Consider the following 15,831-nt stretch of genomic DNA (forward strand, 5'->3'; position numbering starts at 1 on the left):
GGGAAATCTCTGAAAGAGGAATCTGAATCTTATGAATCAAGTCATTTCGCCAGACCTCCAGGGAGGCTGACATGGTGGGAACACACGGGGAGAACCGTGAACGGCTCAAATATTCTGCTTCCATCATTCTTCTGACCGAGCCCTGGCGGGACAGGAAATTTTCAATCTGAGCCCATCTATGTGAATTACCTGGACGCCACCATTCCTTTAGTGATTCAATTAGTAAGGCTTTATAATATGCCGATATGTTTGGGGTGCCCAATCCCCCTAAGTCATATGGGGGGTATAACACTTTACCTGCGACCCTAGCCCTTTTATTACCCCAGACAAATTTGTTAGTCAACAATTGAAGTTTCATCAGGGTTTTGTGAGAAATTTTGATGGGAAGGCATCTGAGCACATACCCAAAATATTGTAAGAAAACCATTTTAAAAGGACTGTATCCTGGCCATCCAGGACAATGATATTTTTTCATACCTTCCCAATTCCTTTTCTAAATTTTGGATCAGAGGTTCCAAATTTTCTTTAATTAACATCTGCGATGGTGTCAGCTTAATACCCAAATAAGGTATCCCCCTGTCGCACCATTTGAATTGAAAGGCCCCCTCCAGCGCACTCCTGGCCTCCACCGGTACATTAAACGGCAGTATCAAAGACTTTGCCGCATTAAGCTTATAATACGACACTTTAGAAAAGCTTGATAATGTGTTCACCACTGCTGGAATCGACACTGCAAGGTTAGAACAGGAAATTATCACATCGTCTGCGTATAAACCAAGTTTATGTTCAAATTCCCCAATTCTTATACCAGAAATGGCTATGTTTTTTCGTATAGCTTCCACCAGAGGTTCTACCACTAAAGCAAAAATAGCGGGAGACAATGGACACCCCTGGCGGGTGCCATTACTTATTTGAAATTTAGATGACAGAAGCCCCGATGCCAACACTGACGCATTTGGGTAAGAGTAGAGGGCTAGAATGGATGACTTGATTTTCCCCAAGAACCCGAATTTTGTTAGAACTCTCTCCAGGTATCCCCAGTGCACCCTGTCAAAGGCTTTTTCAGCATCAAGAGACAGGAATGCACTGGGTTCACCCGATATCTCCACCAGTCCAATCAAGTCAAGCATCCGTCTGGTGCTATCCTTAGATTGCCTCCCTGTCACAAACCCAACTTGGTCTGGAGCCACTAAGGTCGGGATCACTTTATGAAGTCTATCTGCCACTAGTTTGGCATAAATTTTAACATCACAATTTAGGAGTGAAATGGGCCTAAAATTACCCGGGGTGTCTGCAGGTTTCCCTGGCTTGGGTAGCGGGATAATAAATCGCTTCTAAGTTATCTGGGGAAATTGACCCTTTATTTTGCCAAAAATTGAAGGTTTTTGACATAAAGGGGGACAGAGTGGATGTAAATTGTTTGTAATATTCGTATGGCAGCCCATCGGGGCCCGGGGCAGAGTTAGACTTAGTCATTTTGATGGCACCTAGGATTTCATGTGTAGTAAAGGGAAGATTAAGTTCCTCTAATTGCTCATCTAAGACCCGGGGAAGATCCAGGGTGTCTAGGAAACCCTGTATATCCACTTGAGTCGGCTGTGACGTATTGGAATCATATTTTAGATTATACAGGGCCTCATAGTATTTTGCAAATGCTTCTGCTATTTCAATGGGATGTCTAGTGATTGTTCCGTTTGGGTCCCTCAGGAATTCTATTTTAGATTGGATCTCACGTTTTTTCGTCCTTCTTGCCAATAAGGACCCCGCTCTATCCCCCATAGCATAAAATGTCGATCTATTTTTTTTAAGATTATGTTCGTATTTTTGCAGGAGTAGGGATCTTAGTTGGAATGTATGGGTTACAATTTCTTTAGTCAAGTTAGGGGATGCTTTGGCTTTATTCAGGGATTCAAGGTGATGAATACGGGTTAATATATATTTAATATCTGCGTCTTTTTTCCTTTTTTGGATGGAGGCTATTTTTATGAGCTGCCCTCTGACTACTGCTTTATGAGCAGCCCACAGGGTCTCGTCAGAAATTTCCCCATTATTATTAAGTTTAAAATATTCTGTTAACACTGACTCTACTTCATCATGTACCTTCTGCCTACCAAGCAAGCTGGTATTCAGTCTCCACCTAGGGGAATTTTGAACATTAAAGCTACCCTGAACAGACAAAGAGATCGGCGCATGATCTGTCCAAGTAATTAAACCAATATCAGCTGCCACACAATTACTTATAGATTTGCTGTCGACCAAAAAAAATCAATTCTACTGTATGAGCGATGCCTGGAAGAGAAGAATGTATAGTCTCTTTCTGATGCGTGCAAATATCTCCAGATGTCATGAAAATGGAATTCACTGATGAGATGCTTAAGTTCCTTAGCATGTGGGATGCTGGTGTTGGAGCAATCCATGGAGCGTATTACAGGTATATTAAAGTCTCCACAGATGATTTCCGCCCCTGTGGCAGTATCTATGAATGCTTGGAAAAATTTCCTAGCAAAGGTCAATTGTGATGAATTTGGGGAGTAGACTGTTGCCAAGGTATAAGGGATGCTGTTGATATAACAAGACAAAATAATATATCTTCCATCCGCTCCATAACTGACATTCATCAATTTAAAAGCCACTGAGTTCTTTATTAAAATGGCCACTCCTCCTCTTTTTTTTGAGTCATTAGCAAAAAAGGAGTGTTGGAACCTTGGATGAAGTAGCCGTTTATTATCTGTGGAAAGAAGGTGGGTCTCCTGAATGCACGCTATATCACAGTTAGATGCCTTCACCTCTCGCCACATCATTGACCTTTTTGCTGGGGAGTTGAGTCCGTTCACATTAATAGACAATATCTTAATTCTCATATTGGAGCCGCAGGGGGGTTTGAATTCCTAGGAACGCCATCAGGGATGAGAGGGGCTAGACCAGCAAGGAATTGAGAGAAATTTCCAGAAAAAATTAAGGAACATTTGTGAGAAGAGGAACAAAAAAATTCCAACAACACCGGTTTGCCCCGAGTAGGGTGCCTGGTGTATAACCGCTCGCCATAGGCGAGAACATCAGGGGGGCTACGTGACATCCCGTGTCACAGGAGCAGGGACAGCAGGTGCCATAAGCAGGAAGGAGTCCCAGCTAAGCTACTGACCATTCAGGGTTAATCCTGTCTGGAGGGCCTCTATGATTCTCCTGCCCACCAGGGTTTGGTGGGTGGGCTATTCCCCAGTCATCCAGCAATTTGTCCAGCTGAGGAGTATGACATATGTGAGTGCCTCCATCTTTGAAAATTATCATCTTCACCGGAAAACCCCACTTGTACTTGATGTCTTGATCTCTAAGGAGTTTAGAAAGGTGGGCAAATTCTCTTCTTTTATTAAGAGTTGCAGCAGAAAGATCTGGGAAGATTTTTAGTCCCATGAAAGTGTCTGGCAGGGCTGGATTTCTCCTCAGTGTGTGAAGCACAGCTTCTTTTGTTTTATAGAAATGAAGTCTAGCCAGGACATCTTTAGGCAGAGCTGGATCTATGCCTTTGGCTTTAGGGACTCTATGAATCCTGTCCACTATCAGGTCTCTGGTGTCCCATCCAGGGAGTATAAGCTGCAGAAACTTGTGGAAGTATTCCTGGAGGTCTTTATCTGCTACTGATAAGGGAATCCCTCTTATTTTTAGGTTAATTCTTCGGGATCTGTCCTCTATATCACTGATTTTAAGTTTTAGTGCCTCCACCTCCTTTTCCAAAGCTGTGTTAGCATCTATCAGATTGTTATGTGATGTTGCAAGTTCAGCCATTTTAGTTTCTACATGCTCTGTGCGATCACCTAGAGACCTGATCTCTTCCTTCAGCTCTCTTACTATTTCTCTGCGATCAGCTTGCAGGGAAGCCCTCAGCGTTTTCAGCAGAGCTTGCATTGTTTCCTCTGTCAGAGGAATGGCTGTGCAGCCTCTCAAGCAGCCTGTATCTCCTTGTGAGGAGTGGGAAGAAGCTGAATGGGAAGCCAGCGCCATCTTGCTTGGTGAGGAGAGATCCCTATCCCGGGGGTAGAAGTCTGTCAGTTTGGCTGGAGTGCCAGTTTTTTTAGGTCTCCCCTTAGGCATAGCTGGGGGCTGGGGTTACTCACACCTCCTGTAGCTGGTAATCCTGTTATCTGTGAGCTGATAAGAGCCGGTTTATCCTGCTGTCAGCACAGAGCTCTCCTTCAAGCAGCCGTCGCCATCAGCGTGCAGGCCACGCCCCGATGGAAAAATTTTATTGAACACCACTTCACACGGGGAGAAATAAATAACTTGGTGACACCTTTCATACACACTGAGTGGTATCTCCTGAATGAATTCCAGGATAGCTTGGGCAACCTGAGGCTCACTTAGTGGGGGCTCTAGAGGAAGGAGGAGGCGAGACGTCAAGGAAGTATTAAGACACATCATTGATTTTGGAATTATTAAAGAATGACACATGGGTTTAAGGGACTATATTACATGTGGTTTATTTTGACTTTCTAGTTTGGTTTCATTATATATAATTTTTCATGGAAGAATAATCTGGACTAGCAAAAAGGGGTTTTACCCCTCTTTTTCTTCTTCTATACCATACTCTGTCAATTGATTGTCTTTCCCTTGTAATCATACTTCTTTTGTTAAGGTTTTTATAAAATTTGGAAAATCAATAAAAATGTTTGGAAAAAAAAAAAAAAAGGAAAAAAAGAGAATTTTGTTTACTTACCGTAAATTCTTTTTCTTATAGTTCCGTATTGGGAGACCCAGACCTTGGGTGTTTAGCTTCTGCCTCCGGAGGACACACAAAGTACTACACTTAAAAATGTAGCTCCTCCCTCTGAGCTTATAAGCCCCCTGGTGAGCCAGTCACAGCCAGTTTAGTGCAAAAGCTGAAGGAGAATAGCAACCCACAAGTAGAACAGAGCAAGAACCGGAACAACCGGAGACTCTGTCCACGACAACAGCCGGTGATAACACGCGGAACAAGAAATTGCCAACAGGCAACAGGGAGGGTGCTGGGTCTCCCAATACGGAACTATAAGAAAAAGAATTTACGGTAAGTAAACAAAATTCTCTTTTTCTTTATCGTTCCTTTGGGAGACCCAGACCTTGGGACGTTCCAAAGCAGTCCCTGGGTGGGAAATAAACAGAAAAAAACTAAGAAGTAGGCAGAACCTAACTTCACAAATGGGCGACAGCCGCCTGAAGGATGCGTCTGCCCAAGCTCGCATCTGCCGAAGCATGAGCATGCACTTGGTAGTGCTTCGAGAAGGTATGCAGGCTAGTCCAAGTGGCAGCCTGACAGACTTGTTGAGCCGTAGCCTGGTGCCTAAAAGCCCAAGAGGCACCGACAGCTCTGGTCGAGTGTGCCTTGATCCCCGGCGGGGGAGGCACCTGAGTACTCTGGTAGGCGTCCGAAATGGTCGATCTAATCCAACGGGATAAGGTTGGCTTATTAGCAGGGATGCCTTTGCGCCGACCTGTGGTTAGCACAAAAAGAGAGGTGCACCGCCTGAGCGCAGCGGTGCGAGACACATAGATCCGAAGAGCACGCACCAGATCTAGAGTATGCAGCGCTTTTTCAAAGCGATGAACAGGGGCCGGACAGAAGGAAGGTAAGGTAATGTCCTGGTTAAGGTGGAAGGGAGAGACCACCTTAGGAAGAACGTCTGGAGTCGGACGGAGAACCACCTTGTCTTGATGAAAAACTAAAAAAGGTGACTCCGAGGAGAGCGCAGCCAAATCAGAGACTCTCCTGTGAGAAGTTATGGCAACCAGAAAGGCCACTTTCTGAGAAAGACGATACAAAGAAACCTCCCTAAGAGGCTCAAAAGGGGGTTTCTGCAAGACCGTGAGGACCAAGTTAAGGGATCCAAGGGCCGCCGATAAGGCGGAATGATGTGAGACGCGCCTTGCATAAAGGTGCGGACCTGAGCCAGCCGAGCGAGACGCCGCTGGAACAGAACTGACAGAGCTGAGACTTGTCCCTTGAGAGAGTTGAGGGACAGTCCTAGCTGCAGACCGGACTGTAGAAAAGACAGAAGGGTCAGCAAGGAGAATGGCCAAGGAGGATGGCCGGTAAAGCGACACTAGGACAGGAAAATTTTCCAAGTCCTGTGATAGATCTTAGCGGAGGAAGACTTACGGGCCCGAGTCATAGTGGAGATGACTTCAGGAGGAATACCAGAAGCCGTCAAAATCCAGGACTCAAGAGCCACGCCGTCAATTTGAGGGCCGCAGAATTCGGCCGGAAAAATGGACCTTGCGAGGGTAGGTCTGGACGGTCCGGGAGATGCAGGTCTGGATACCAAGCTCGCCTGGGCCAGTCCGGTGCAATGAGGATGACTCGACGGCCCTCCATTCTGATCTTGCGCAGGACTCTGGGCAAGAGAGCTAGAGGGGGAAACACGTAGGACAGACGAAACTGGGACCAGTCCTGAACCAGAGCGTCCGCGGCGAAGGCCTGAGGATCGTGGGAGCGAGCCACGTAAACAGGAACTTTGTTGTTGTGACGGGATGCCATTAGGTCCACGTCCGGAGTGCCCCATTTGCGGCAGATTGACTGAAATACTGCCGGGTGCAGGGACGACTCGCCACCGTCCACGCTTTGACGGCTGAGATAATCTGCCTCCCAGTTTTCCACGCCTGGGATGTGGACTGCGGATATGGTGGACTTGGAGTCCTCCGCCCATTGAAGAATGCGTTGTACCTCCATCATTGCCAGGCGGCTGCGTGTCCCGCCTTGGTGATTGACGTAGGCAACCGCTGTCGCGTTGTCTGACTGGACTCAAATGTGCCTGCCCGCCAACAGGTGGTGAAATGCTAGGAGAGCTAGAAGCACGGCTCTGGTTTCCAGCACATTGATTGAAAGGGCTGACTCGGACGGAGTCCAAGTGCCCTGCGCTCTGTGGTGGAGATGTACCGCTCCCCAGCCGGATAGACTGGCATCCATGGTGAGAATCACCCAGGACGGGGCCAGGAAGGAGCGCCCTTGGGACAGGGAGAGGGGCCGAAGCCACCACTGAAGAGAGCTCCTGGTCCGTGGCGACAGAGCCACTAACCTGTGTAAGGAGGAAGGCCGCTTGTCCCAACAGCGGAGAATGTCCAGCTGCAGGGGGCGCAGATGGAACTGGGCAAAGGGAACAGCCTCCATGGACGCCACCATTTGACCCAGAACCTGCATCAGACGCCTGAGGGTATAACGGCGTGGCCTCAGCAGAGAGCGCACCGCTAGCTGGAGTGACTGCTGTTTGATTAAGGGCAACTTCACAAGTGCCGGCAAAGTCTCGAACTGCATCCCTAGGTACGTGAGACTCTGGGTCGGAGTCAGAGTGGATTTGGGAAGATTGAGAAGCCACCCGAATTGGGCTAGAGTGGCGAGAGTGAGCGAGACACTCCGCTGACAATCTGCGCTGGATGGAGCCTTGACTAGAAGGTCGTCCAGGTAAGGGAGCACTGCCAACCCCTGGAGGTGCAGAACCGCAATCACTGCTGCCATGACCTTGGTGAATACCCGAGGGGCCGTGGCTAACCCAAAGGGGAGAGCCACGAATTGGAAATGATCCTTTCCTATTGCAAAACGTAACCAACGCTGGTGTGAAACTGCAATTGGCACATGTAGATAGGCATCTCTGATGTCGATGGATGCCAGGAAATCCCCTTGGGTCATTGAGGCAATGACTGATCGCAGAGACTCCATGCGAAAATGCCGCACCCGAACATGCTTGTTGTGAAGCTTGAGATCCAGGATGGGCCGGAAGGTACCGTCCTTTTTGGGAACTAGGAAGAGGTTTGAGTAAAAACCTCTGAACCGTTCCCGAGCGGGAACTGGTACAATTACTCTGTTTGCCTGCAAGGATGCCACGGCCTGTGAGAAGGCGGCGGCCTTGGAGCAGGGGGGAGTTGACAGAAAAAAATCTGTTTGGCGGGCTGGAAGAGAATTCTATCCTGTAGCCGTGAGATATGATATCTCTCACCCACTGATCGGAGACTTGTTGAAACCAAGCGTCGCCAAAGTGGGAGAGCCTGCCACCGACTAAGGACGTTGCTGGAGCGGGCAGAGAGTCACGAGGAGGCTGCCTTAGTGGCAGAACCTCCTGCGGTCTTCTGTGGACGCGCTTTTGGGCGCCAGTTGGATTTCTGGTCCTTAGCTGACTTAGCGGACGAGGCGAAGGGCTTAGAGGACGACCAGTTGGAGGAACGAAAGGATCGAAACCTCGACTGATTCCTACCCTGGGCGGGTTTCCTGGTCTTGGTTTGTGGCATGGAAGTACTCTTCACGCCAGTAGCTTCTTTAATAATTACATCCAGCTGTTCACCGAACAGCCGGGAACCAGCAAAAGGGAGCCCAGCAAGGTACTTCTTTGAAGAAGCATCTGCCTTCCACTCTCGAAGCCACAAGATCCTGCGGATAATGAGGGAATTAGCCGAAGCCACCGCAGTGCGGTGAGAAGCCTCTAGCATGGCAGACATGGCATAAGATGAAAAGGCTGAAGCTTGAGAAGTTAAGGCAACCATCTCAGGCATAGATTCCTTGGTGAGGGAATGCATCTCCTCTAGAGAAGCAGAGATGGCTTTGAGAGCCCACACTGCTGCAAAAGTCGGGGAAAACGCGGCCCCCGCCGCTTCATACACAGATTTGGCCAGAAAGTCAATCTGACGGTCAGTGGAATCCTTAAGTGAGGTGCCGTCAGCCACCGACACAACGGTCCGGGCTGAGAGCCTAGACACCGGGGGGTCTACTTTTGGGGAGTGAGACCACTCCTTGACCACCTCAGGTGGAAAGGGAAAACGGTCATCAGAACCACGCTTTGGGAAGCGTTTGTCAGGACAGGCCCTGGGTTTGGTCACAGCGGTCTGAAAACTGGAGTGGTTAAAGAACACACTCTTTACTCTCTTAAGCGAGGTAAACTGATGCTTTTCTGCCAGAGAGGGTTGCTCCTCTGATACTGGCGGATTGAGATCCAGTACAGAATTAATGGAAGCAATCAAGTCACTAAGATCTGAGTCACCCTCGGAAAGATCAATGGGGTACATGGAGTTAGCCTCCGAGCCCCCGTAAGGGCATCCTCCTCATCTTGCGAGTCAGCTCTTGAATCAGAGCCGCGGGATGAGGAGGGAGAGGAAACCCTGCGCCTTCTCTTAGGAGGACGGGGTCTGTGCCCTGATGATGAATCCTCTGTGAGCTCCGATGGACAGAGGTCAGAGGATAGGGATCCTAAAGGACCCTTAGCAAGAGCATTAGAGGCACCCTGTGAGGGGGGCTGATGCATATTCATCAAAGTCCTGGACAAAAGTCCCATGGACTCAGCAAATGACTGGGATATAGACCTAGAGAAGGACTCTACCCAGGCCGGGGGTTCAGCCACAGGTGCAGAGGCAGCCGGAGAGACCACTGAGGGTGAAACTCCAGGCTGTGGCACCGCCAAGTTAGAGCAGACATCACAATGTGGATAGGTGCTCGGCTCAGGCAGCAGGAGCTTACATGCAGCGCATACAGTATAAAGCTTTGGAGCCTTGCTCCTCGTGTGAGACATGCTGCTGGAGTGGGGGCTCTGCAAGAGAATGAACCCCAGGGAGAATATACAGAGGTCCACAACCAGAGACCGGCTGTGGCTTACCAGACCGCTGGAAGCGGTATTGTGTGCCCTCCAGATCCCGAAGCCCGGACCCCCAATGCACAGCACCTCAGCAGGGATGCAGAGTGCAGAAAGGCCCAGCGCAGAGTGAACTCTGCCTAAGAAAATGGCCGCCGGAGCGAAGAGAGGGGGCGGGACTTGGGGGCGTTCCTGTAGGAGAGCGGGATCTGGAGGGCCATAGAGACCTGCAGGGGAGGAGACACGCCCCAGCAGTGGGGAGTGTCCCTCCCCTGTGCAGGTCGGCCGCCGGGAGGAGCCGTGCCTGTCCCTCTGCATGAGTGACATGCGGGGGTAGTTAACAGAAAGTAGGCCTCCGGCAAAGCTGGGGCCCAAATTTAAGCGGCGAGGCCGACGCGCAGGCACCATCGGCACGGTTCTCGGGCGAAAGCTAGAGAACCCGCCGGAAATGCCAAAATAAATACATTCAGCACACTCTCCCCATACAATAAAGCACAGGGACCCCCAACATATAAACGTCTCAGGTACTTAGCTGCTGAGACGCAGGGCCAGGTCCTTGGGGATGAGTGCTCCGGTCCAGCAGAATCCTCAAGGGGCTGTGGATGGAGACCGGTCTCCTGCCAGGCATGGAGATCGCGCTGGCTCCCACTTCAAGATAGAGCCCAGGAGGGATAGTGAAGGAGCACGGCATGTAAGGCTCCAGCCTTGGAAATCAACCTTACAACACCGCCAACACAGTGGGGTGAGAAGGGACATGCCGGGGGTCCAGACGTGGACCCGCACTTCTTCAATCTCTTCCAAAAAAAGAAAAAATCATGAGAATGCATGTGTGGATGTATGCCTCCTGAACACAAAGCGATAAACTGGCTGTGACTGGCTCACCAGGGGGTGTATAAGCTCAGAGGGAGGAGCTACACTTTTAAGTGTAGTACTTTGTGTGTCTTCCGGAGGCAGAAGCTAAACACCCAAGGTCTGGGTCTCCCAAAGGAACGATAAAGAAATACTCTCTTCCTGGTATTTATCTACAGCTGTAGCAGCCATTATACTATTGGCAGAACATTTTTCTGTGAGTTTTATATTAGTAAATTTAATTTAAATTTTTATTTTAATTTCAATTAGTCTATACATAGAACTTGAACCCTTTACAGATTGATTAATGGTGTAATGCCTTTCATAACTTACTAAATTATTATATCTCCATGCTGTGTATTCTGTCAGTACACCAACGTCATAACAGTCTAATAGGAGTTAATGCTTGTTACGTTTTACAATGTGGACAGCAGATGATTAAGAAATAATCAGCCTCATTCACACAGGAATATAGAATGTCCACATTGTAAATGCACAAAATGTATTATGAGTAGTGATGAGGGAGCACTACCATGCTCAGGGGCTCGGCACTCGTAACGAGCTATTGGATGTTCAGATGAGAGAGACTCGAGTACCTGAGTATAATGGAAGTCAATAGGGGACTCATGCATTTTTAAGGAAGATCTCTCGGAAAAATGCACGAGTTCCACATTGACTTACATTATACTCGGGTACTCGAATAGTGCCGATCCAAGCATCTAACTGCTCATTATGAGTACTGAGCCCGCGAGCATGGTAGTGCTCGCTCATCACTAATTAGGAGCTATAATAGTATCATAATTACATCCATTTTTAATGAGTATTTTGTTTGAAGTGGAAAGAAATAGTCAAAAAAAGTGTATACAGTTAACCCCTTAACGACCGCGGGCAGTAAAATTACGTCCTAAATGACATAATGTTACTGCCCGCGGTCTCCTGTCAGCAGCATGCTGCGATCGGCACACATCTCAGCTGATTTTCACAGCTGAGATGTGTGCCTGCTAGGCACGAGCAGAATCGTTATCTGCTCGTGCCGATTAACCCCTTATATGGCGCTGTCAATACGTGACAGCGCCATTATAAGCGCGATTGCGGTAATGTTTTACTTACCGCCCGATACCGGAAGTCACGTGACGCGATCACGTGACTCCCGATAGTTGTCATGGTAGCACAGGGTCATGTGATGACTCCTGTACTACACCTGACTTGGTTTCACTTTCGCTGTGCCAGCCGCACAGCAAAAGAGAAAGACAGCGTATCTGCTGTTTACAGCCTTGTAGCTGTAATCAGCAGATAGTGCAGAGCGATCGGAATGCTGATCGCAATAGCCCCCTAGGGGAACTAGTAAAATAAAAAAAAAAAAAGTTAAAAAAAGTTTAAAAAAATTTAAAAAAAAACAAAAAAAACCTAAAAGTTCAAATCACCCCCCATTCGCCCCATTGAAAATTAAAGGGTTAAAAAAAATAAAAAATATACACACATTTGGTATCGCCGCGTTCAGAAACGCCCGATCTATCAAAATATAAAATCAATTAATCTGATCAATATACGGCGTAGCGGCAAAAAAATTCCAAACGCCAAAACGATGTTTTTTTGTCGCCACAACTGTTGCGCAAAATGCAATAAGAGGCGATCAAAACGTAGCATCTGCGCAAAAATGGTACCGTTAAAAACGTCAGCTCAAGACGCAAAAAATAAGCAGTTACTGAGCCATAGATCCCGAAAAATGAGAACGCTATGGGTCACGGAATATGGCGTAAAACGTGCGCCACTTTTTTCGGACAAACTTCCGATTTTTTTAACCCCTTATATAAAAGTAAACCTATACATGTTTGGTGTCTACGAACTCGCACTTAAATACAAAAAAGATCTCCGGCACTCCAATACAAGAAGGATAATGAACACAGTCTGGGTATCTTTGATGCTTTTTTTATTGTGAAAAGGAAAAGTCTGTCTCAACGTTTCGGTCTCGATGGGACCTTTATCGAGAGTTCTATCAGACTAAGAAATTAGAGTAAGGGTACGAATTGCACCACCTTAGAACTGTGTGGGTCACCACCCGAAACGGTAAGTAAATCAGTAAATTCCCTGGCTTGTCTTTACCGGACGCAGGTTTCCCTCTACTCCCCATGGGTCCTCTGACCAGTTCACCCTAAGTGAATCACTTTGGGAAATCCCTGCAACAAAGGGCTGATCCTTACGCCAGTTAACCCCCCTTTAAGTAAATGTATGCCCGCCCCCTGGAGATACATTAGCCCAGAGCAAGCACAAGAGACCATCTCTGTCTAACAGGCCAGTCCCTGCCACATCTCAGTATATCCTGGCAAGGCCATTGATACCTATATCATCGGTGCACTCCCTTCATCTTCACATGACAGGGCTCTCCTGTTGGATTAATTAGGTGACATATAGTGGCTTTTGCCCCTTTTTGCCCTCTTTGGACAGTTGTTTGGACTGGGGTGTCCCGTCGATGTATGACGCCACTGCACGTTTCATTTGGCGACCCCTACTGGCTGACACTGACATTTCAACATATTGGTCACAGTGCATTTACTGATTTACTTACCATTTCGGGTGGTGACCCACACAGTTCTAAGGTGGTGCAATTCGTACCCTTACTCTAATTTCTTAGTCTGATAGAACTCTCGATAAAGGTCCCATCGAGACCGAAACGTTGAGACAGACTTTTCCTTTTCACAATAAAAAAAGCATCAAAGATACCCAGACTGTGTTCATTATCCTTCTTGTATTGGAGTGCCGGAGATCTTTTTTGTATTTGGTTGCTTGTTTTCTCCAGAGCACCCTACCACTCAGTGAGCCAGGTCTATTCGATATATACGAACTCGCACTGACCTGAGGCATCACACCCACACATCAGTTTTATAGTGAACACAGTGAATAAAATATCTCAAAAACCATAGTGCTATCGCACTTTTTTTGCAATTTTTCAGCATTTGGAATTTTTTTGCCGTTTTCTAGTACACTATATGGTAAAACTGATGGTTTCATTTAAAAGTACAGCTTGTTCCGCAAAAAATGAGCCCTCACATGACCATATTGACTGAAAAATAAAATAGTTACGTCTCTCAGAAAAAGAATGGCGAAAAAAAAAAACGGAAAGCGAAAAATCGGCCGGTCGTGAAGGGGTTAATGTAAAATTAATTTGTTTATTCTCTGCATTTAGTGGTCACTACTCACCTGGGTAGCCATATGTAGGAATCTCCTCTTTGCACCACTCATCACCCCTCACATATGTCTTTGTAGTATTAATATGGGTCAGATCTTCAGCCTGAAATAAATATTGTAAAAGTCACAGACAGATGGAGAAGTCCCATCTATGATCAGCTCTAATCCTGCCATCTCCACCGTTCTCATTACACAAGTATAAAACATATAATACTGGAGGATAAAACAAGACTGAGCACAAGACCTTCACAGCCGTCTACACATCATAGGGAGATTTCATGACACCTTCTCTCCATCTACCTGATGATCCTGAGGAACATTGGGATCTTCTTGTTTACAGTCCTGTGGGAGAAGAGGACGGGGACATCTCTCTGGTGTTGTCCTCTCACTGGATAGAACTGGAGGAGACACATACAGAGACTGAAGTCATACCTTACATACAGATAATTATAGGCCGTGTGTATTTAGTCCTATCTATTACCTGGTGATGTGAGGGGCTGGGGAACCTCCATTATAACGTCATTGTACAGATCTTTGTGTCCTTCTAAATACTCCCACTCCTCCATGGAGAAATAGACGGCGACATCCTGACACCTTATAGGAACCTGACACATACAATGATACCGTCATCCCCGATCCCTTCATAGCGTTACTGTATAATGTCCCAGCATTCCCAGCAGTGTCACCTCTCCAGTCAGCAGCTCAATCATCTTGTAGGTGAGTTCTAGGATCTTCTGGTCATTGATGTCCTCATGTATTGGGGGGTGAGGTGGAGACCCCGTGATTGGGCTGAGGGGTCTTCCCCATCCCTCAGACACAGGGTCCTGACAGCGCTCACTAGAGGTCTTCTTCATTACAGTGTAATCCTGGTTATGGAGAGACATTGGAAATGTCTGTAGTGAAATTTATTAAGAGGTCTTGCTTCTCTGGTTCTGTCCATCTGTTATTCCCATAGATAAGAATGATGTAATGTGATGTCATCAGAATCTCTCACCTCTCCAGTAAGCCAGAAAAGGATCTCTAGGTTGAGGTGGAATATCCTCTCCACCATCTTGTCCCTGTCCTTGTACAGAGAATTGTGTCCTTCTAAATACTCCCACTCCTCCATGGAGAAATAGACGGTGACGTCCTGACACCTTATAGGAACCTGACACATACAATGATACAGTCATCACCCAAACCCTTCATAGCGTTACTGTATAATGTCCCAGCATTCCCAGTAGTGTCACCTCTCCAGTCAGCAGCTCAATCATCTTGTAGGTGAGTTCTAGGATCTTCTGGTCATTGATGTCCTCATGTATCAGGGGGTGAGGTGGAGGCCCCGTGATTGGGTTCAGGGGTCTTCCCCATCCCTCAGACACAGGGGCCTGACAGCGCTCACTAGAGGTCTTCTTCACTACTGTGTAATCCTGGTTATGGAGAGACACAGTAATAAATTTCACTACAGACATTTCCTGAGTCCTCACCTCTCCAGTTCTGTCCATCTGTTATTCCCATAGATAAGAATGATGTAATGTGACGTCATCAGTATCTCTCACCTCTCCAGTAAGCCGGAAGAGGATCTCTAGGGTGAGGTGTAATATCCTCTCCACAATTTTGTCCTTGTCCTTATCCATCATTGACAGATCAACCAGGAAAATTGTCTTATATAGAAGATCTTGACTGAGATATTGTAGGGATCTGAATGGGGTCAAGATGGAAAATCATAAAGATCCAATGTAATAATACAATTACTGTAGATAATAAGAGTAAACATGTACATAATGGGTGTACAACATTCTTTCGTCCAAGGGCCATATTGGCATACTGAATCAATCCCAAGGGCCACAAAAAAAATCTAAAGGGGTAATTACATGAATACATCACCAGAACCACCATCAGTACATCACCAGAACAAAGTTTTAAGTATCTAAAGATGATTCGCAGAGCTTTTGCTCAGTTTCTGCTAAAAGAAATCAGAGTGAATACAAACTAACTTAAAATTAATCTGGTTCCAGTTTTTTGCCACCTAATCTGAGAGAAGCATAACGTAAAGGCAGAGACCCTGATTCCAGTCACCAGGTTTATAACACCTAATTTGAGAGATGCCCAACGTATGGACAGAGCTCCTGATTTCAGCGATGTGTCACTTACTGGGCTGCTTAGTGTAGTTTTGATAAAATCACTATTAATCAGCAGTAGATTATTATTAGAGGACTACTCCACCTACTGCCAT

The 15,831-nt window shown here is 46.9% G+C and overlaps 1 protein-coding gene across 1 annotated transcript in view; it reads right to left on the reverse strand.

Moving 5' to 3' along the window:
* LOC142312201 (uncharacterized) overlaps nt 1–14,990 on the reverse strand; it is a 28,455-nt gene extending 13,465 nt beyond the window's left edge. Inside the window, exons 1-5 of the mRNA XM_075351105.1 lie at nt 14,846–14,990; nt 14,303–14,763; nt 14,098–14,221; nt 13,917–14,014; nt 13,629–13,719 (exon numbers count right to left, since the gene is read on the reverse strand). Of these exons, the coding sequence (XP_075207220.1) occupies nt 13,629–13,719; nt 13,917–14,014; nt 14,098–14,221; nt 14,303–14,500 (511 nt within the window). The 5' untranslated portion in view covers nt 14,501–14,763; nt 14,846–14,990. The remainder of the gene's footprint in view (nt 1–13,628; nt 13,720–13,916; nt 14,015–14,097; nt 14,222–14,302; nt 14,764–14,845) is intronic.
* Between the last annotated feature and the right edge of the window lie 841 nt (nt 14,991–15,831).

The sequence above is a fragment of the Anomaloglossus baeobatrachus genome, chromosome 5 (genome assembly GCF_048569485.1).
Source record: "Anomaloglossus baeobatrachus isolate aAnoBae1 chromosome 5, aAnoBae1.hap1, whole genome shotgun sequence".
Taxonomy (NCBI): Eukaryota; Metazoa; Chordata; class Amphibia; order Anura; family Aromobatidae; genus Anomaloglossus; species Anomaloglossus baeobatrachus.